General features: G+C 23.1%; 1 protein-coding gene across 2 annotated transcripts; it reads left to right on the forward strand.

Annotated features, from left to right (window-relative positions):
* Nucleotides 1-3,008: 3,008 nt before the first annotated feature.
* Nucleotides 3,009-21,394, forward strand: LOC145844074 (epidermal growth factor receptor kinase substrate 8-like). Of its 2 annotated transcripts, none has more exons than XM_082951414.1 (17): nt 3,009-3,136; nt 3,992-4,150; nt 4,796-4,951; nt 5,516-5,687; nt 8,262-8,356; nt 8,878-8,961; nt 9,292-9,480; nt 11,973-12,196; nt 13,625-13,796; nt 14,325-14,447; nt 15,148-15,251; nt 15,678-15,844; nt 17,726-17,905; nt 19,518-19,730; nt 20,043-20,197; nt 20,420-20,546; nt 21,092-21,394. In XM_082951414.1, the coding sequence occupies exons 1-17, from the start codon at nt 3,026-3,028 to the stop codon at nt 21,103-21,105; spliced, it is 2,445 nt and encodes an 814-aa protein (XP_082807540.1). In that variant the 5' UTR covers nt 3,009-3,025; the 3' UTR covers nt 21,106-21,394. The 2 variants fall into 2 exon arrangements, with proteins under 2 accessions (XP_082807540.1, XP_082807541.1); XM_082951415.1 differs by having other exon boundaries at nt 15,148-15,200.
* Nucleotides 21,395-24,524: the final 3,130 nt, after the last annotated feature.

The following is a 24,524-nucleotide window of genomic DNA, read 5'->3' on the forward strand; positions in this document are numbered from 1 at the left end:
TATGTTTTTATCCCAAACTTTGTTTTTAAACCATAAAGTTCATTTATAGTTACTACCTACATAAACACTATGCATAATTTTACATGCTTTTTCTGCTTTTTTTCTAATGTGTGTTAATATTTTAAAGACTCCGTAGATCTGTTCTTAAATTTATTTGAGAGCAGTAAAACGCCGTTAGTTGAAATAAAGTTTTAGCACAAGAACATCTGTGGAATATTCAAGGTATTTTACTAATTTAATAAAAATTAGTTTAATAGTTTTTACAGCAATTTTTTACTTTCGTTTGTATTTTCTTAATTTTTATTAGTTCATACTTAAGATAAACAATTATTTTGAACTAAATTAATTATTGTATATATAAAGTTCAATAATATGTTATAACTTTTTAATCACAGCAAGTAAATTCCTAATATGGGTAAAATAATCAAGAGCTGTTGCAGATTTTTAATGATTCATCAGCAAGTTTTCATGCATAATCTTGTTTTCTAAATTAAACTTAATCAAATACAGTAACCTCTCGCTTATTTACGCACATTGTGTCCACATAAAAAGTGCGTAAAGATATGAGAGATCGTAAAGATACGAGAGGTACCTAATATACTTACTATAATGGCTGTTTTTTGATATTGCTTTTGATTAAAAGCAGACTAGGGACTTTCCGACTTTTAATAATTAGTTTACTTTATATATAAATAAAAAAACAAAAGATAAAATTATACATATATTAAAAAATGGATTTAATTTTATTTTAAAATAATAATACTTATAGAAAATCTTTGTGTATTTTATCTTTATTTATATGTGACTTATTTGATAATTAACATTTATATTCTTTTCTACTTAGCAAATACAATTTTTAACTAAGCATTTATTTACAATTAAGAAATGGTGTGGTGTCAATATTTTAATATGTTTCTTTAGCCTTCTACAAAAATATGCATTTGGTGCTGTAATAGATTTGTAAGCTCTATATTGTTTAAATTCTATATTTATTACGTATCACTGCTACTTTTTGCTAGGAAGTATCAGTAGATTTCTTTTTTAGATGTTTATTCACATATAGGGCAAGAGTGATGTATTATTTATTTGTGTTCTAAACTCTCATTAATTCATTATACTTTCATTATTTAACACAGTCATTTTTTTCAGAATTTCATTTAATCTCTTACTGTTAACAACATTTCTTATATACTGAGGTAAAACTAAATGTTAATCAATTAATCAAGGAACATAAGTTTACAAAGTATAAAGATATAGAGAGGTGAGTTAGCATTTAAAAACAAGTTTTAAATTAAAAAATACAATAAACTTAATTTGTGCAATTAAAAAAAAATATATTTTTTGACTTTTTTAGAATTCTAAAATGCGTAACTAAACGAGAGTGCGTAACGTCACAATGCGCAAAGATGCGAGAGGTTACTGAAAACAAATTTTTTAAAGTATTAAGCTCACATAATTAAAACGATTATATTCTAAAACAAATGCATACATGTTAATATTTTTAAGGTATTCATTTTAATTATTATTTATGTAAGTATTTCGATTCTAAAAGAATTAAATAACAATTTTATCATTAATCTTAGGTGCTTTACTTTGTTACACATGTTATAAACTTGTAGTTTAGCTTCTATAATTTCATTTATAGCTTTATTTATTAAAAAAAAATTCTTATAATTCTAAGCTAGCCAAATAAAAAGTACAATTATTTTTTAGTCTTGTTTGTTGATATTGTTTATTGCTTTAGTTGGACTTTTTTAACCTAGATTATTTTTTAACTACAACCTTCTACTTTCAAGATTAACAACTTAAACACCATAAAAGTTTGGCAGCAACTAGAGAAGCTAAAAATAACTGAAAAAGCATGTTTATAATAAATATGAAATGAGAAAAATATCATTATGTATTTGACTTCAGCTGAGTTGGTGTTTAAATTTTGTTTAGAAATATTTTGATTAATGTAATTTTTAAAAGTTTAAATTGCTTAAGTATTAAACTGTTGTAAATTACATCTTAAAAACAACAACAAGTTATGTTATGAGTGTTTTTGGACAGCAAGTTATAAAACTTGAAATAAGAATATATTTTAAACAAATTTAGGCATGTTTGGATGTGATTGTTTTTATTTAGTTCAAATAAACTTTTAGTAAGAATTTTTTACAAAGTAGCTTTTTTTTACTTTTGCATATTGTAGTTTTCATGACTAATGTTGGTAATAAGTGAGAGTGCTTACTATGTTTAAAAATCTAACTACATCTTTTGTTTTAACTCACATTTTTTGTTGTTCTAGTCTCAAAAACTTTAAGTGCTCATTTTTTAATTCAATAAAAAAAAAGCAATTTAGTTTTTGATAAATTAGTCTTTTCCATCAAATCCATTGACCATAATTGTTAGTATTCATATTTTAAATTCTTATTCAAAGTTTCAAACCAGTTTTACAAAACAACAAACACAAGTACTTTAATTTCCCTATATTCAAATGCAGTTTATTAAAAAAACTACTTTTGAGAAAATTTTTGAAATCATTAGCAGTTGAACAACATAAAAAAGTTTTTTAATTTATTATATTATAAATTAATTTATTATAAAAAACAAACAGTTATAATGTCAACTTGAATTGTTATAAATGAATTTATACATTTTGCAATGCAGTGTTTATTGTGGTTATAAAGTTTACTTATTTTTGTCAAAAAAGTTTTCTTAGTGTAAAAAAAATAAATATTATATTGATCAATGTTTTACACCTAATCTTTGTATTCACATGAATTTTATAAAAATTTGTTTTTAGAAAGTTTATAAAAAAATATAGACTACAGTAAAAATTTTATAAGCTACTTTAAAACTGTGAAATATTTTTTACTCGATAACTTTTATCACAAAATGAATGTATAAAAAAATTTAGTAAAAAATTCATGTTTTTCACAGAATAATGTTATAAACAATTATGAGCCACATGTCAGAATCTTCATCATTTTTTGAAAATTTTGGGGTTCCAGAAGACCTGGGGTACACAAGTCACAGTTCAGATATGAGAGATCATTCGGATCTCAATCCAAGTGGGAAGGACATTTACAACAAGAGGAAGACTTTTCAGAAGAAAGCAAGTTTGAAAGAAGATGTTTCAGAGTATCATGTAGAGGTAATAAATAAGTTTTTTGTTTAATTAAGCATGTTGAGTTTGTAGTTCGTTTTGTAGTTTGAAAGGAAAATGTTTGTAAGTATAAGTGTATTAAATTAAAGAAATATAAACATAAATTATCAAACTAGTGATACAACTTTGTTATATTAAAAGATTTAAAAAGAAGTTATGTGATTTATTATGTAAAATTTTAAAGTATTTGCTTTGATTTAATTTTTGTTTTTTAGTTTTAGTTTTTCTAATAGTCTTATTGCTTATTGATTTTTTCAAAGTTCTGTTTCATAAATCTGCAAAGTTTAATGTATTGAAGTAAGTCAGCTTCCTTTACCTTTTTGATCTTACTGGTTAACATGTTAATGAAACGTACTTTATTTTGAAGTCATAATTTCTTTGGTTCAATTCTTTTTGATTTGGAATTATAACCTTTTTTTAGGTATTAATAAACTTAAATATTGCAAGATAAGCTATTGGTTTAGTTATACTTTTATACCATTTGAAACTCCAAATCAAAAAACAAATTAAAAACCAATCATAGTATGAAATGCTGATAAAAGTGAATGATCTATCAGATAAAGCTTTTCTGATTAGTGTTAAATGTTTCTAAAATAAGAGTTTGTTTACTTCAAAAAGCCCATTTAATATCTATAAATAATTAGTATGTTAAAATGAGCTTGTTTTAATAATTTACTTATTCAAAAACTGGTTAAAATAGTATACATTAAGTTAACTAAGTCTTATTGACTAAAAACTTTATTTCAATATGGCTCTATATTAGATAAAATATAAAACCATATTGACCTATAATTATAAGTCTTCATACATGTGTGTTAAAATAAGTCTAATCTCTTCCTATAGCACCTCTTAGAAGAGGAGATAGATAAAAGAGAAGGAACTCCGTTGGAGGATATTGTAAGAAAAATGAAGATATTAGATTCCAAGAAGAAGATTTGGAGCCAAGATATGTGTTTAAGGGTAGATAGCAACACAATAAAGTTTGTGGACCCTGTAAATGAGGTTTGTGTACTTACTTACACACTTGCTTGAAAGCAGTTAAAATATTTAAGGTATTGTGAACATGCTTTATAATATAGATATAAATTAAGTACAAATACATCCTTCAAAGTTATATTTGTCATCTTTATTAACTTATTGGTAACCTATTTTTTGCGCATTATTTAAGTTTGTTGAAAATATAGTGTTTGTAGTTTTTATTAGAAAGTTTATATATGTCTTATTTATTTTGCAAGTTCAGAAATTTAAATTTTTAATGTTTTACTTATACTAAGAATAAAATAATTTTTAATGTATTTTAGCATATAAATACAATTAATTTCAATATGTTATAAACACAAATTTTGTAGGATTTTAAAGTAGTTTAAATGCTTTTAGAAAACAATATATTAATAAAATAGAAATCATTAATTTTTGTTATAACTACTTATATACTATTTGTTGTCTTTTTGTTGGTTGATAAGGTTTATATATAAATGTCATAAGCTAATGTTAATATTATTATTTACCTCTTGTCTTTTTTTAAGTTAAATAAAATTTTAAATTTATTTTGTTGTCTATTTATTGTTTTAAGGAATTTTAGCTTAAATTTTTTTTAAAACTTTCAACTATGCAATGTAAAAAAATAAACTGAATTTGTTTTTCTAGGATGTATTGGACACATTTGCTATTCAATCAGTGCAAATAGCAAAAGCAATGAAAAGTACTGAAGAATCAAAAAGTAAAACTTTATTTGGCTTGATGGTCAAAATTCCTGATGAAAAGAAATTTGAAATTCATCTGTTCTTCTGTAAAGATATTCCTGTTAGTTTAATAAATCATTGTTAACATAGTACAACTAAGTATTTTCTTCCACACAAAACTGTTTTAAGATACTTTATTTATAAAAAATTAATTGTTGTTTTATATTCTTTAGAGGTAGTAAAATATTTTTTTATTTTGTGACTTGTTGTTGTTGTGTCAACAAAATCTTATTAAAGTTTTTTATTTATTATGCTACTTAAAAAGTTATTTTTTAAAAGCCTAATGTCTCACAGGTTAAAAATTTAGCAGTGTTAACTATGTTTTAAAATTCTAAAAAAAATAAAAGTATTTCATAGAAATACCAATTAAGTCTTTTCTAAAGCAACTTAATGTTACATGGCTTAAGAGATTACATTGATATATTATGTGTAACAGTAAATTTATGCTAATTGAAATTAAAACAAGTTTCTTTCATTTTACAAACAAACTTTTTTAATAAGTTAAAAAGTAAATTTAATATTCCCATAAATGAAAACTTAGAACTAAAGAGTTGATGAATATATTGAAAAAAAATGTACAAAAACTAATTAATCAAAAGCATACAAAAACTTCAATTTTTTACAGGCCAACATGATAGCTGCAGATGTGAATTCAGCATTGGCAGATTCGAAGATCAAGAAAGAATCCAGAAAATCCAGAGCTGAGACCATCAGGAAGAATCGAGAAGAAATTGCAAAGATTCACAAAGAAGTTGATGTCCAGAGACAGGTTCAACAAATTGAAGAAAGGAGCAATGGTAACTTTTTATATACATAAAATAGAATACATATATAAAAATTATTACAATACAAACTTCAAGAAATTGAATAAAGTTAAGGAGGAGTAATGGTTTGTATGATTTTGTATAGTTTATTGGTTATAATAAAAATAATAATTATTTATTTTATTGGTTATTTGTCAAAATTATGGTTTGTTATGTAAAAAAAGTATATACTGTATAATAAATAGTAATGGGAGTTGGTTTTCTTTATTTTTTTTCTTATTTTAGTGTGTACTTGTGTAGAAACTTTAATGGTAATTTGTAAAACTAGTGTTATGCCTAAAAACAGTAATTTTAGAAAAATTGATGATTTATGATTAATATTTTTTATAAAAAATTGTAAACTGTTGAAAATATTTCACATTTATAAAGTAAGAGTTTGGAAGACAATTTTTACAATTTAAAGATATAATAACTATTTGTAATTAAAAATAACTATTTCGAACAGTTTAAAAAAGCTCAAATAAATTAAAACTTTTATTTACATAAAATAAAGCAACTGGAGTTTATATTGTTTTTTAAAACTAGTTTTATAAACTTTCTTATGTGAAAAATATTAAATATAAAAACATTTTTACAAGGTTTTTACTACTATAAAATGGCCTTGATTTTAAAGTTTTTATTTGTTTTGAATGATAAATGAAACTTTTCCGCTGACAACAAAAAACTAATAAAATTGTAATTTAATTTAAATATTGTTGTATTAATAATTAAAAACAATTTGAATTTCTAATAACTGAGTTATAATATTTGAACTCTTGTCAATTTTAAAAGCCAATAAGATCTAGTAAGTGTTCTTTTAATGTATTATAAATTGAAAAAAAAAAAAAGTTAATTTCAAGGCAAAAATGTTTAAATTGTATGTATTTACACACTTTTAATGTCTTCACATATACAGACTTTTAGTAAATATTATCGAAGTAAATAAAAAACTCCATGATAAATAAGTTTTGAGTAAGAAACTTCATTACTTTGTATGAACTTTATTATTACTTCATTATTTTTTATTGCTTTATAAAACATTTCTATGTGTAAATGGAAACTAGAAATTTTTAAAGTATTAGTTAGACAAAATAAAGCATTTATACTTTTAATGAAAACTGTAAGAACTATTTGAAAATTACTATGGGTTGTGATTCTAAAAACTAAATAAGGTTGTAAGTTTTATTATTAAGCAAGAATTAAACTACTTTGATTATTTGTTTAGTTTGTTAAAACCTTCAAGTTGTAGATTTTTACAAATAACTGTAATTTCTAAAACTTGGTTGTATAATATGAGTACTGACCTTTAATGAGATTACTCTTTAAATGCTTTAAGGAGAAAACAAAGTAAAACATGCACAATATTTAAATATTTTAAAACGATACTAAAACTAAAATTAATTTTATGAGGGTTTTACTACCAATTAGTGGCTTTGAACTTTTTATTAAAATGTTTGCTTAGAGTATTAGCTTGTTAACAACATTATATACTAAATATAGTTTCTGATGGCTTTTTAATGAAAGTCAAAAATACTTGAATATAAAATTTAATATTTTAGCTATAAAACAAAACTTGAAAATAAAACCGTTAAAGTTCATAGAATATTTTGCTGAAAATTAAGAAATTTATAAGTTTAATTGAATTAAAGTCTTTTAGTTCTAAGTAATTCTAAAAATAGTTTTATTGTAATTTTCATTCAAACGTACATTGTCCTTGATTTAAGTTTTTTTGTTTGTTTAAATAAACACTTTCACGCAAAATCAAACAAGTAAATAATAAGTCACGCAACCTAAAAAAACCAGAAATAAAATAAATCAATTTTAAAAATGAAAGAATCTAAAATAAATCTACTTGAAAATTTTCAAAGTTTTTTGTCTTTCCTTTTTTAATGTGATAGTGTTTTTTTAAATTTAGTCTAAAATATTTTTTAATGCTTTTTTTTAAACTAATTCATAAAATTCATAAATATTTTTTGTATTATCATGAGGTGTATGAGAAAACAAAGATAATTTTCACAACTTTAACAAACTTATTTTGTCTTTGTGTTTTTGGGTTTTGTAAAAATATATTTACAAAAAAGTTAAAAAATTATAAAATGAAATAAAATTTTTCTTTAAAAGTTTGTAGGTTATATTAAACCCTAGATAAGCTTATTTTTATCAAATAATCTTAAAAATAAGTTTAATATAAAAAATATAACCAAATTCAAACTTACATTTGTTTTTTATCTGATTTACATCTAAATAAATTATATCCTACTGGTATTAGTTTTGTAAAAATATAAGTAAACTATTTTGTACTTTTATTAAATTGTAGTTCATCTATGCATAGTATGACTTAGCTTTTAAAACATACAAGGAAAAAAGGATGTTATCAAACATTTCTACAATCTAAGATTTATAAACTTCTGTTGTATTATTTAAATGTCTGATATTCTCTACATTTACTTTACTTTATTTTACTAACATTACGTTTACAGAACTTAATTATTAAACTAAAGCAAAAATATAACTATCACCAGAAAACAACTTATTATTCGTATTTATAATTAAATTTTAATTATACAGAAGAACTTTTGGAAAGATCGTTTTCACCAAGAGATTCCATAGCATTATCTGAAGAAACACCCGAAGTTCAAGCTTATAATGTTAACAGACAAGTTGTAAGTTATTTATACATTGATTTGCAAGTGATTAATAATATGTGAAAAAGTTGATATAAAGATTACTCTTTATACCTTATATGCATCTCTATATGAACCACATATTGCATGACATCGGACATTTTTGTAATTATATTTGAAATTAGAGAGTGTATAAGAACTATTTGTTTACAGTTAATTTTCAATCAAATACTAGATAGTATTGAAGAATTTTGTGATAATTTATAAGTTATATTGAATATAACCATTGTAATCTGTTTACAGTTAATACTGAACAATAACATATCTGATGACACTGACATTTTTGTGATAATATTAAAATATATTACCAGTTGTTTATTTTTACAGCTAATTCTCAACCCTATTTTGGATGATATAGAACATTTTTGTGATAATTTATTAACTAAATAAAATAATATACTTATTTATTTACAGCTAATTCTCAACCATATTTTGGATGATATCGAACATTTTTGTGATAATTATTAACTAAATAAAATAATATACTTATTTATTTACAGCTAATTCTCAACCATATTTTGGACGATATCGAACATTTTTGTGAAACTGTCAACAAATGTCAAAGAGCAGCTAAAGAATTAGAGGTTTGAAAATGTTAATTTAATGTATGCTTGGCTAATAAATCAGTTTATTTTAATCATAAATGTTTTTTAGTCAAACACTTCTAAATTTTAAGTTTGCTAAATGATTGTCCAATATAAATATTTAATTTTATAGAATTTTATAATATTTCAATTCAAACTAGTAATGCTTGTTAGAAATTCAAAAAGGCTTTTTTAGATTTTTATTTAAAAAATTCAATCTGTAAAACAACTGGTTATAGACTATTTATTAATAGTTCTTAAAATATTTTTTTTTAATTTTCAATTTTTTTTTTTAATTTTTCTTACTTATTATAATTTTAATATTGTTAGATGAGAAAAGCAAATGATACAACAAAGAGCAAGAAATCTTCAAAGAAGGGATCAAAGAAAGGAAGTAAGAAGATCAAAGAGGGATCTACTAAGAGAGGAGTCGGACTTCTTCAACTGAGAGCAAGACTTCCTCCTAAAGACGCTTATAAGGAGATACTTCAGAAGTTTAAATACACATTCAATATATTGGTTAGTTTGTGTAAATTAAATACACATTCAATATATTGGTTAGTTTGTATAAATTAAATATACATTCAATATATTGGTTAGTATTTTTCACAAATAATATTATAGTTTTTGATATGTTAATTAGTTTATTAATTAGAAAAAAGTTATGTAGACATTTAAACACACATTTTATATACTGTTTGGTTTGTTTAAAAAAGTTCTAAAATGGAAATAACATCTATTTGTAGTTTATAAAAAATTAATATAAAAGATAGGAAAAGTTTATCATGTTATCATTAAAAAAAAAACTATTGTCAAAAATATACGTGTGATAAAAGTTTTCAAAAAATAAAAAAACTTCAATGCAACCAATAAGTTTTCAAAAAAATAATGATTTAATATAAGTCTTCCCTTTTGTGCGAAATTTAAAGTTTATTGTTGGTTTTAAGTCTACAAGAATAACGCTTTACGTTTGTTAAGCTATGTTTTTCAGCTTAACTTTACATTGTTGTACAAGGAAAATGTTTCTAAGTTTGTTAGAAATGTATTTTTTACTAGTTTCCAAACTATGTTTTTATTGTAATATTTCAAACAGTTATAAACTTAATATTTCTTAAATATGTTTGATTTATAATTTGAAAGTTTAAAAAAGTTAGAATTTTTTTTATTAATAATGCTTATTTCAAGTTTTATATATAAAATAGTAAATGTTGTTTATTTATCAGTAAGTAAAAGTTAAATTAATTCAAGTCTAAAGTGTTTAACTTATAAGGTTAATTAATAACTAAATTAAGTTAGAGTTTTAATTTTTTTATTCAGATAACTTAACTGCACCAAAGAATAAGATTTAAAATATTTTAAAATTCTAAATATAGAAAGAAATTTGAATCCAATACCTTAATAACATGTGATAATAGTTCAAACTGTAAATTATTTACAAAATTACAAAGTATTACAAAGTGTACAATGAGTTTATTTTGTGAAATAATTCAAAGAAACACGTCATAATGTTTATTCTACGTCATAATGTAAATAAAATTTACCACACCCCTATGTTATTACTCCCCCTATATTTACTTTTTCTCTAATGTTATTGTTCCTTTATAAATGTTATTTTTTGGTGTTAAATTTGAATTTGAAATTAAGTTGTTTAGTATTTTGTATTAACGTACAACATTTTCATCTAAGTTTTCTTTTAACATTATTGTAAGGCATTTTTTATTTGAAATAAGTTGTAATATGTAACTTTATATGTAATTATTGTCTACCTTGAAAATATTTAGAAAAAAAAAACTAATATGTTTTTACAATATAATAGCGTATTAACTAAAAAGAAAGAATTTAAGACTTAAACTTTTTGAAAATGTTAAAGTTTGCATATTACTTAAAGAGAAAAATTATAACTAAAAAATAAAGATGATTTACTTTTTTAAATTGTTATATTTGTCTTAAATTGTTGTTTTTATAAAATCTAGTTTTCAGATATTAGAAACACATATTTAGCTATTAAAGTTTTGCTTATACTTTATTTTGCTTTGAGAACTCTTAAATAATGTTAATTTTTTTTATAGAACAAATAGTTTCTTAAAATTTATCATCAAGTTTGTAAGTGTTTGCATTTCTGAGAAAGCTCAATATTTTCAAAACTTTTTATTATTTTACCTGTCAATCAAAGTAATATTAAAACAAATATAACAATGTGACAAAAAGTTTCAATATTTACTTTTGGGTTAATGTTTTGTCACAAGTTATATGCTGTATCAGTATAAAAAGTTTTTTAAATGAAGTTTACCTTTTTGATGTTTAAGTTAAAGTAAGTTACTGTTTATCTATATGTTATAATAATAACATATATGTTATTTAAAACAATTATAAGTTAATTGTAATTTTAAAACTAGGTTTTAAAAACGTCTATCAATTTGCATACGACCATACAATTCAGTATTAAAATGTTAAAACATTAATTTATTTATTAGTATAGCAGTTTAGAACACAAAAATTTAAACTTTTTTACATTACTGATACCATAAACTTTTTATGAACATTTTTCAGAAATATTTAAAAACGTTTATTAGTAATTTGAATCACTCAGCTAGATTTATCCAAAATACAATAAAGTACAGTAGTGTGCAAAAAATTATTAAACTTAAGTTTATCTAGAACAAAAAAAATCAAAAACAACCTAAACTTACAGTATAAAGCGAAATAATTTTATAGAAAAAGTTGAAAAGAGTTTATATTGATTTATATGTGTTCTACAGACCTAATTAAAACTACACCTTAAGAACCCTAATTCAGTCGAAGTGGTTTACTTTGTATTCAAAATTAAATTAAACTAATAAGATAGTTATATGTAGATAAGTCAACTATTAAAACAATATACCAATTATGTATGACTAATACTTCCCACAGACGAAACTGAAACCCCACCTTGAAAAACATAAAAAAGACATATAAAATAAAAACTATAATTTATGATTGTTTTATTAAGAAATTTAATAAATTTTAAACAGACGAAACTCAAGCCCCACCTTGAAAACCCGAACGCGGTCGAACTAGTTCACTTCTTGTTCAAACCACTAGAGATCGTTTTAACCACTTGCAACCACGGGGATCTACCGTGTCTGATCGACTCCCCAATGTTGTCATCGGTTACCATCCAGTTTCTTGACAACTGTTGCACCTCTCATGAGAATAGGGTCAGGGAGAGTTTGGGGAAATATTGGAACTTGCCCAAGTTTGTATTTTCAAGTGTTTTTTATTAAAGTTTATGATATATATTTGAATGGGAGCGGGTCAAATTAACACGAATGCGAAATTACACAAAGAAAAAATTGCACGATGGCAAAAAATTGCACCAAAGGTCAATTTTGCACTAGTTAAACTTTTGCACGAAAGTAAAACAAAACAGAAAAGAATACCAAAAAAGATTAAAAAAAAGAAAATAAGTTATTAAAAAAAAAAAAAAGTTACCGACCGAGGGTAAGGGTTAGGGGAACAGTGATATTAAAAAAAGAATGATAATAATAAATTTAGAAAAATTAAAATTAGTAGAAAAAAAAATTCAACCTCAGCAAAAATGTATCCGTGCAAAATTGTTAGCTCGTGCAAAAGTATCTTCGTGCAATTTTGTACGTTCGTGCAATTTTGTGCACTCGTGCAATTTTGTACGTTCGTGCAAATTTGTGCACTCGTGCAATTTTGTACGTTCGTGCAAATTTGACAACTACCCATTCAAATATGTTTTTCAAATTGAATGTATAACTAAAGTACCCTACTTAACAAAACTGAGTATTATGATTTAACTCAAATACCCTAACAACAAATTTATTAAAATATTTGGTTTTTGTTCAGATGATTAATTTTTGAATAAAAAAAGATAAGTAAATTGAAGTTCTCAAACTTTAACTTTTTAAAAACTTACTTTAAAAAAGTTTAAGCTCATAAATAACTAACTTAAAAAAATTTGAGAAAAACTTTATTAGAAAAGTTATATAGTTTAGTAAACAAACGTAAGCGTTTAAATTCTTACAATGTGATTCATTAGAAAGTAAACAAATTTTTGTAAGTTTCAAGAAAACTAAGTTTTAAATTTCCAATAAAAGCTAAATTCTTTAGTTTCAAAAAGTATTATCTCTTTAGCATTGATAGTGTTAATACTTTGAATTTTGTAAATAATTAACAAATTACTGAAAATTATTTTGTTTGTTTTTACTTACGCTAAGCACGCACAAATAAAGTTTAATGAGATAAAAATGTTTCGAAATTGTTTGTTTAAGTATTTATTGCTTGGAAACGTTGAACTTTTTAGAGTACATTTTAAATATTATGTACACAGTTTTAAACTTATCTTAAGTACTCCTAAAAACTAATACACATTTTAATTTTTCGTACAAAAATAATCACAATTAAAACAGTAAACAAAGTTTTTAATAATTAAGACTAATAATATATAACTCTATGTGTTGTTAAAATGAAGTTTTTAAAATAAATAAAGTTTAAGTCACCCATGTGTATTCTTAAATAAAAAAACAAAAATGGTGAATAAACTTTTTATATCATAATTTTATAAAAATAACAATTGTTTTTGTTATATTTTTATTTTCCAACTGATGTGAATAATAGTTTAAAATGTACAACTTTAAACTTTATATTATTTTTTCAGATCTGAATTCCCACCAGATATGTTCTTCCGTCCCTACGTACCCAGATTCAGATCTGGTTGGCAACCACCACCCCCGTATCGCCATAGAAACCGCGAAATCAGTCAGGCGGAACTTGATGACGTAATAAATCAGCAGATACGTGAGAACGAACTCGAAAAAATGAGAATGGCGGTTTGTTTATCATAATTTATTTTTAATAAGTTAAATATTACTTGATAGTGTCTACCTCTTAAATTTTTATATTTAATTTGATAGAATAAAAAAAACATTCAGAAGAAAAAAATTCTTGAAATTATGATAAAAAATTAGTAAATGACAATTCAAATTCGGACAACTCAAGTTCCAACAATTCAAATTCTTAAAAAAAATTTAAAAGACCATTTCTCAAAAAGTATAATAAGTTTCAAAAAATAAAAAATAAAAATGTAGATCTTATTAAAATCTACAAGCCACTTTTTCTTTTTTGTAAAATCTTAAATTTTTTTAAATATTTTAAAGCTAATAAAAATAACTATGTTTTTTACTTTATTTAAGGCATATCTCAAAAAATATTTAATATTTTGCATTAAGAAAAAAAAAAGATGGCTCGTAGATATTAATAGAAAATACATTTGTATTTTTTATTATTGACAAATATACATAAGTCTCATTTCTAATAAAACTGACACAAAAATTTTAAAGAATTATTTTACTTTGTAGGATGCACAAATCCCATTACCCCCTCCGTCATTAGAAAGATCAATAACACCCCCATTGAACCCGGAAGTATTCTACACTCAGATCAACAAAAATAACAATCTGTTCGATGACAGAAACACTCAAGTAATTGTTATTGTTTATTATTTATAAATGTTTTTTTACTAAATAAAACTCATGTTTATTATGTATTAACTATCTATTTTGTTTATAAGTTTTAGTTCAATAAAAACACTCGGGTATTTAGTATTTATTTTTTTATTTTGTTTACAATTTTTTACTTAAAAACTAACACTCAGAAATAGATCTCTATTAAATTGATTTTTTTTTTACTTTAACTGAGGATTTCATTAAACTTTGTGATTAATTGAGTAAAACATAGTTACACGAATTAATTGTTAAATTAATAAGTTTATTAATATTAATTTATTCATAAAAATGAAAGTGTTAAATTTTAGTTGTTATTATTATTATTGTTTTTAAAATACTTATTTAAAAAAAGCTCTGAATTCAGTCTTTTGTTTGACTCATTATATTAATATTAATTCAATTAATCCGTTTTTTTTAAACTAGTACTAATTTTACCTAAATATACTCTGATATGCTTGAATTTTCGAATATGCAAAATTTTTGTTTTTGTTTATATTCTTCAAGCATGAATAAGTTTTTAAAAAACGGTATAAATAACTAACATTTTTATATGCAGTTTCATATTTTATTTTTTGCTTGAAAAGGTCGCAATCTCTTGCCACCGAAACCGGTTGCGAAAAAAATATGCAATTTGCATAAATCTATTTAAAATACTTACTTAATAAATAACACTCAGAATCCTCTTTATGAAGGAGACAGTAGAAGATCAAGTCTTCAAGACGGAAGAAAGTTAGTTGGTCCTAATGAGTATAAAGATTTTGTAAAGAGACATGTTCAGAGGTAAAATGAAATTTATTAATAAATTATTTTTTTACTGATAGTAGAGCTAGTTTTTGCATGATGTATATATTTTACTCATTACAAGTAAACACTTTTGACTAGAAGTTTGAGTCAAATTCTAGATAAAAGTTTAGTGTAGGTTTTATAGGTCAAGGGGTTGCTAACCAAAAAACGTAGTTAACTTAAGACTCAAAAAATCGTGTCAACTCATGTCCATAAAATCTACCAACATTTTGTTGACATGTAAAAATTTGATTAAAAGCTACTATTAAGTTCTTTTGTTTCGTTTGTGTAAAACATTATTTAAAAGTATTGGATTTATAATTGTACTTATCATTATTTATAGAAATGAACAAGTCAATCACATACCTAGACAAATAAGAAATTTGTTAAAAAATTAAGAATAGTAAATAAATATATATACAGAAATGAACAAGTCAACCACGTACCAAGACCTCCACAAATAAGGAAATTGTGTCGAGCTATGCATGATTTTGAAGCGAGGAATAAATACGAATTATCTGTTAACAGAGACGATTTGTTAGATGTACTTGATGATAGTAAAAAGTGGTGGAAAGTAGCTAATAATTACGGTCGGTTTTTTATTCATTTAGTTTGGTAATTACCAAAAAATATTTTAGTGTTTAAAGATTGTCATAACATTTTTAAATGTGTACAGTTGTTTAGTTTAGCCATGTTAACTTTTGGGTTTCCATTTTTTACATAATAAGTCGAAATTGAATAAATTTAAACTAATTTTTAGTTGAATATTGTTTGTTATTGATAAACTTTTTATCTTAAATGTTTGTTTATGTCCAAACTTAATATTTTATTTGATATGAAAGTTAGTTTTGACATTTAATTAAAATGATTTGTTGAGTTGTTTTGAAACATATTTGTCAAGTGTCAAGCAACTGTTTAAGTTAAAAATTCATTTATTCAGTTTAAAAAATAGTTCAAAGCTTACTATTATTTAACTTTATAACAAATCAATACATTTTCTTACTTATAATCAAGTAAATTTTTTCAAGATTTGAGAGTTTTTTCAAAAAACATTAAAAAAAAAAATAACTTAGTTTTGAATAAGTTATAGTTTGATAAATTTTGAATCTCAGGTTAGTAACTTGTTTTATACAAAACATAAAAGTAAAAACTTTTACAAAAAGTTCAATTTTCTTTCCAACTACAATTTCAAAAACAACATTCTTCTTACAATAAGAATTTTAGTTCCTCCTAATAAAAGTTTATTTAATGACTTTGTATTTTATTATCAGATGAAAAGGTAAACAAAAAAGTTTTGAGAATTTGTTTCCTTTTTATTATTTCAAGGATAATCTTGTGTTTGTTTTAAAAATTGTTGTCTGTTTTTTCCTAAACTGTAAATTTTTTAAGAGCAATTTGCTTACTACTTCTATAAATAAAACAAGTTTCTTGTAAATTTCAAAGTATTCTAATATAATTTTTATTCTAAATACTTTAAATCATACTATTTTTACAAAAGTTTAAAAATATTTCATGCTTATTATCCATCAGTTTACTTCTATAATATTTTAATTAAAGCGCAAAAGTTTCATATTGATAAAAAAAAACAGTTTAAAGAATTTGTTTTTTTTCATCGTCGAAATGTTTTTACTTATTATATTTTTGTATAACTTGTACGTTGTATAAATTTGTTGTTTTTATAGTTTCAAATAAAGTTCAAATAAAATTCTTTAAAAATGTTTAATAAAAATTTTCATTATGTATAAAATATCTTATGCCCGATCTTTTGTTAAGTTAAAGTGTAGAAGTTCAAAAACTTTTCAAATTGGTAACTTTGTATGTTCTTAAAACTTTTGCAATGTAATTATTTTATTTGATGTTTAGCTGTTCAAAGTACTTTTAAATTGTATTTTTTGTTATGAAGTTATTGTGTTAAAAATTTTTAATTGTATTTATTTTATTTATTGCTAATTTTTTTAACATGTTTAATTTACAATTGTATACATTATTATGAATTTATTAGTTGTGTATAAATTTTGTATAAAGATTTAGTAAAGTTGATTTATAACTTTTATAAACTATACTTTTGACATAGTATTAAATCATACATTATGTTAATGGAAAAAATATTTGAATATACTTACTTAATAAACAAGTATCTGTTAGCATTTTTTAAAAATAAGCTTTTAATTTCAGACTATAAAGGATTTTGAGAATTATTTAAAATGTTTTATATATTAAGAGTTTTCTCATCAGTTTTTTGTGTATGTAACAGTTGAAACACTTTTAATAGATTATTTAATTTGTTGAAATTTTATGAGAAATAAATATGCTGAATTTTAGAAAAAAATCAACGAGTTGAAAATTAGTACTTTTTTAAAAGATCAACATTGAAAAAAAAACAAATAATTATACAACATTTTATGAAAATATTTTTCTTCATAACTTGATTAAAAGTAATCGTTTAATTAAAATATTTTTCAATCCATCAGGTCAGGAAGGATTAGTCCCATCCGCGTTGATGCTGATGATTTCAACCGGTGACAACTCGCTAGCGCCACCTGTGGACGTTTCAACAAAATCCCCTCCCCCAAAGACCCCTCCCCCTCCAGTGTTGCCCCCACCAGTGATTAAAAGTCCTCCGAGGAATAATAACGACCTCAACAGTCAACGTTTGTATTTATTTCTACTATTATAATACTTTTATTAATTTAAAGTAGTTTAAAGCCTTTAAAAGTAAGTAAAAAATACTTGTAGCAAAAGTCGGATTGCGGTAATTTTGAAAAAATTATAAAAATTTGGATTTAGTCTTAAAGGCTAAAGTTGTAATGAAATGATCAGGCAATAATGTTTTTAATAAAAAATGTTTAAACGTTATTAATAGTTTGTGTATACTTACTTTACAAAATTAAAGTTTTCCGTATGTATCGTAAATTTTTTTTGGTGAGCCAAAGTTTATTATAAATAAAAAAGTTGTATGCTTTAAGCTGTTTCATTTAAGTCATTATTATATGTTGACTTAAAAAATATAACTAGTTTACAAACTAAGCGTTAATCATTTAATAAGGTAGGTAAATGTTAAACAATTAAAGGTTTAAGAGCCTTTTTTTTTTGATCCTACCATTTGTACTTCAATTTAAGTAAAATAAAGTTATTTTAGACAGTTTTTTTTTGCTTAAAATTTGATTTGTGTACTCTACTTAAATATTTTTAAATATCAAATCATTTTCAATATTAAAAGCTTTAAGCAAAAAATACTTTGTATTTTGTTTACTTTTGGAAAGATTTACTCAAAAGTAATAAACAAAAGTTTAATCTTTTAAAAATTTCTAAAGAATTTTGAGCAATGTAAAATGTTAATCAAACATTTTTTTAAAAGTCACGCTTGCAAATTATTTCACTTTTAAAATTTGTTTACTAACATTGATAAGCTAAATGTTAATATTTAATTTTTTTCAATATTATCTTTGTTTGTCAAACACTCATAAATCTACTTTCGACTGTTTGCTAAATAAAAAAATTGAATATGTTTTACTGTTAAATTTAAATATTTAATCATAAGATCAAAAAAATGTACTCATAAATTTTATGGCATGTTGTTAAGTTGTACAAGAGTAAAGTACTTATTAATGTAAAATAATGTTCAATAACATTATTTTTAATAAACATTTTTTAAAGTTTATAAATATCCTAAAAGTCTTGAATAATTTCAACTAAGTTATATAGTTTGTGGTAAAAGCATTTTCAACCACTTCAGTTTATATAACTAAGAAATATTTTTTCAAATTAATTAATTTATTATTTTTAAGGTGCTTTATTAAGTTTGAATAAAAAAAAGAAGTTTTTATATTAGTATTTTAAAACTTAATTTTTCCTACAACTTAAATATTTTGTTAATAACATATTGTTAAATATAAACTTTTAAATTCTTTCAAAGATAACCTAAAAGTATAAGCTCTTAAATTCTGTAAACTTGTCTTTTAAAGTACTTAAAAACGTCGTTTATTAAGAAACTTCATCAAAGTACTGGAGTTTTAATTCAATAAAAGAAAACTCGATTTTGTTTTGTTTTCAAAATATAAAATTATATTTATAAATGTGTTGTTTTTTAAAATATGTACAAGTTTTAAACAAAACTAGTCAGAGTGCTGTAGTTTTATAACTAATTAAATCAATATAATTTCAAAATTTTCTTTTATATGTTTTTATATTTATTGATTGAAATTTGTTATATCAAACTAGTTAAAAATCTAAACAAAATTTTTTTTATTTCAAAAACTTCAGTGCAACAAAACCAACGAGCCAAGTTGAAGCCGATCATGAAACGACCATCGGAAAGATCAGTTTCACCCAGGGGGAATCCCAAACTGAATTCTTCCATCCCGAACCAGAAGATAAGCGATACAGGGAAGAGAAATATCAAGGACCTCCAGAAAGAACTCCAACAGAGGATTGAAGCTCAGAAACTGAGAAATTTCCAGATCGTTAAGAGAGATGGTATGTTTTAATTAGAAAACAATTTAAGTTTGCTTGTTAAAATTTTATTGGAAACAGTTGTATTTTAATTAGAAAAGTTTAATCGCAAAATATCACTTGGTTGTGAGTAAAAGATTATAATTAATCTGTATAATTCAACTAAATGTTTTAAACTATTGTAAGGTTGTATTATTAAAAAAGTAGAATCAAAACAACTAAAATGTAAACTAAAAAATATAAAGAGAAGAGTGTTTTAAAAAATTAATCTCTACCTCAATATATACATTATTACAAGTTAACTAAACTATATATAACAAAATTATTTCATAACAGTCAAGTCAAACACAATCCAATTAAGCGGTGATTCAAAACCCGAAGATGTTAAAAAATGGCTTCAATATCATCAATTTTCACCAAATACTTGCTATACTATTGGTCAATTAAATGGTTCACAATTGTTCAGATTAACCAAAGAAGACCTTATTAAGGTTATATTTTGTTTAATTAATATTTTTTATGAGTTTAAACTAAATACTTATTATAATACTATTGGTCAATTAAATTCATACCACAAGCTTTGGTTGACTGAAATCTTAGTTTGATTCTTTTCAAATATCCTCAGTCAGTTCAAAAAGATCTTATGTCTAATGATAAAATAAGTATAATTAACACTAGTTTAAAAACTTTAAGTTAGCTAAATACCTTTACAGGTTTGCAACAATGAAGCTAGTAGAGTATACAGCAACCTGTTACTTCAGAAAAGCTCACACAAAGCGACAGGAGACAAGCAGTTGGAAGAAAAATTGAGAAGAAGAAGGGAAGGTCTCACTAAACTCGGTATGTAGGATGGGGAAAATATAAATGATGAAATAAAATAATAGTTTTTATAAGGATGTTCTGTAAAAATTTAGTAGGTTTTCATTAGTTTCAACCATAATTTAGATTAAAATGGTATAAAAAAACTAGTTCTTAGTAGAAAAACTAGTTTTTGTAACTGAAGAAGTTCTATAATTTTTTTGATGATAAATTAACTAACTTGATCTATAGCAAAAAAAATCAAAAGTTTTTACTTAAGTTATTCTATTTACTAAAGTGTTTAAGCTATAACAGAAATTTTCAATAATATGAACTATTTTTTATAGTTTTTCGAATATTTTAATGTTTAAATAAGTAATGAATTTAAAGCTAAATAAGTTGTTATTTAACAGTAGGTTTCTAAAAGGTTTACCAAAATGTAAAATAATTTAATAGTAAAGTATTTAAATATAAAAAACTTATAGGTATACATTGAAGATTTCATGTAACTGAGAAAAATTTCAACATTTTCAAAATTTCAATACCTCTTTTGTATTTTTTTATTTTAATGATGTAAATTTTTATAGATCCAGCACAGTAGCATGGAAATTATCATCCAATCAAAACAAAGCATGGTCATCAATTCAGCCAATTAAAATCGTCACAATTTAATTATTTCGATTATTCACTAAATTAATCATCTTAACCTTTCATGTCAATTTTCTAAAATACATTTAATTGAGGAGTTTTTCAAAAAGTTTAAGTGGGAAAAGAGTTTTTTTCAAAAAAAAAAAAGGTTTATTATATCTTAAAAACATTTAAAACTTAAAATCATTAATAGTTAAAACCAAAGTTTGAATTTTTTAAACAATACTTCATTTAGAAATATCCTGCTTAAAAATTTCAAATTTTAAATATGTTTGTTTAATTCTAAAAATTTTTATACTTTGAATTCAAAGTATGTTTTTAGTCGTTTTATCAGTTTGGTGTTTTAATTTTATATTGACAAAATAGAGTGTAGTCTTGGTAGATTATATATAAAAGTTGTTAAAATTGTTTCTAAAAAGTATTTGTTTGTTCATCGTAAATCTATATAATTTTGTGAGCTAGTAGTTTTGTTGTTGTACTGTAAATTTAAATTGTCATCTTTTTTTATATGTAAGTTTTAATAGACTGTTTAAGTTTTCGTTCGTAATACAAACTGATTTCATTTTATTTGTTATCATTTTGTAAATTGTAACATTCAATGCAAAATCCTTTCAACAACTTTTTATATATAAATTTTCTTCTTTTGTAAATAAATTTTCCTCTCTTTAGCTCCTGATAGCGGAAATATTTTAAATCGACATACTTACATTCCTGATGATTAGTTTTGTAAATAAAACATCTTTTTTACTTTCTTCTTTATTGTTGAAATGTTTTTAGATTCTATCATGTCCACTTTAAATGTTTTGTTCTTTAAAAAAATTAATGATAGATTTTTTTAAAACTTTGTTACTGTTAAACTGAGCTTTTAATTCTTTAATATGTTTCGTTTATAAAATGTAGTTTTATTTTTGTTACTGTATTGGTCTTTATTTAGTGTTGTATATGCAAATTTACTTTTTAAACTTTTTAAAAATTGTTACTGTTTTTCTATCAATTTATGCAAAGCATTGAAAATCTTAAAACGTAGAATTTCTACAGCTTTAATTTTTGTACTTAGAAACTTTAATTAACTATGCAAAAAAAAATCTCTTTTATGTCTTCAATTTTCTTTGATGTTACTGTTTTTTATCATACTTTGTTATCAACTAAACTTTTTTAAATTTTGATTAAATTTGATAGAATTGTTTTAAAGTTTTTGAAGGCATTTAAATATTTATGCAAAATGAAACTTTTTATTTGGGTTAATGAAATTGCTTATAAAAGTTTACTGTTTAAAAATAATTTTTATGTCCTTTGTTTTATTTAATTAAGTCGATCAATGAAAATTAATTTCAGCAATCATTTATATGAATAAACTTTCTACAAAAACAAAGTTTGTTTTATATAGTATTGCTTTTCATTATAACAGTTTAACTTATAAATCAACATTTTTAACATTATTATAGTATGTACTGTATTTTATTTAAGAATAATTAAATTTGATATCATAAAATAAATTTTCAACTGGTCAAGTAAAAACTAATAAAATATTAAAGTATTCCAAGGTAAAATAAATAGATTTAAACTACTTTATTTAATAACCCCAATTTGCTTAAAACGGTTTATAGTTAAGTTCAGTAAACAAACTTTTTTTTATAAACTAAGCACTTTGAATATAAATATACGAACGAGCTTTTAAAGTTTTAAAAAATGAACATAGATCTTAAATAAATTAAAAGGTTTCCTCTAATTTATAACTTGAACGTATAACTGCTTTCAACTTTTCAATATACAAAATATAAATACTACTTATTTTAAAAACATTAAATGATCTTCGTAGCTCAATGGTAAGAGCTTATTACTACTTTAAGCAGTAATTAGTAACAACTCGTTTACGAATTGATTAAGGTTCGAATCCCGTAGGGATTCAAAAAATTATCATGAAAATAGATTGGAACGAAGCTGTTTAACTTAAATACAGTTTTTGCTGACATAACATTTTATTTTGTGTTTCCTTAGCCAAGACAAAAATTTTCTTTAATCACAAAAATAGCTGTAAATTTCTTATTTTGGTTATGGATTGTTGCTTGTTAAGGACTCTGACATTGATAAATCAACGGTTTCAGAATCACAGCCTTGCACGGCTCGTAATTGCAGGTTTGTTCAAATTGGTTCCAATTTATTTTCATGATTGTTTTTTGAATCCCTACGGGATTCGAACCTTAATCAACTCGTAAACGAGTTGTTACTAATTACTGCCTACGGCAGTATCAAGCACTTACCATTGAGCTATCAAGTTAACTCAATAACAGCGATTTAAGTTGAATTTATATTATTGGTCTTCAAATATTAAAGCAACTTCGAATATTATTAAGTTTCAACACTTGAACGGACATAATTGTAATATTTTTTTAAAAAATTTGCATTGCAGAATAAAACTCAATGTCCTTTTAAGTTTTATTTACATTATAGTCTTAAACTAAGTTATATTTAAAGCAATATAATATTTGTTAAACTAAACTAAATAGTTATAAATAAAAATTATGAACGAGGTAGCAATTTAAAAATAAGTAATGAAAGTATTTGATAATTTTTGTTTCGTATCCTAATAATGAAGTCTATTTGAATATTTAAATAACTCGTGATTAGTATTGTGTAAATTTGGTTTTATAGTGCTTGATGATTAGAATAAAAGCAGAGTAAATTACATTTGAAACTTAATAATTTTTGTTTAATCTTAAATGAAACTTAAACAGTTTTAGCATCTTTACATAACTACTCTACTGTTAACAATTTTAGTATCAGAAACTTGATGAAAAAATTAATGCGAAGTATTGAACTAATGAAAAATATTTTTTGTATATTTATGCTCCTTACAAGTTATCTTTTCTTATGTACCTGAACTATCTCATTATTGATGTTCAAAGCTTTCTATTTCAATAATTTTACCATGTATAAAACACAGGGTTGCCACAGATCAAGCTGAGAAACATTTCCTGACTTTTTACTAAAATTTTCCTGACTTTTCTAAATCAAACTCATAATTCAAACTTATTCTAAAATACATAATCAAATACTTTAAAATATATAAAACTTTTAATCTTATTCTTATACAGGTTAAAAAAAACACTATCAAGTGTTCAAGTATGGTAGCTGTTCAATATTTTAATATAAAAATTTTGCAGTTTTATAAACAATATTTCAATAACTTTTTCCAGATGAAGGCATTGGTAATTAAGTGATTTTGTAAAATTCTTTGAACAATTTTTAATTTTAGTCAGACTTTAAAGAATTTTTAATTAATTTTTTACCATTTGAAGGCTTCGGAAAATAAAAAATTTTGTAAATTTGAACTGACAAATTTTGACGTTTTTTCAAATTTCCTGACTTTTT

The sequence above is a fragment of the Thalia democratica genome, chromosome 9 (assembly GCF_965202585.1).
Source record: "Thalia democratica chromosome 9, ktThaDemo2.hap1.1, whole genome shotgun sequence".
Lineage (NCBI taxonomy): Eukaryota > Metazoa > Chordata > Thaliacea > Salpida > Salpidae > Thalia > Thalia democratica.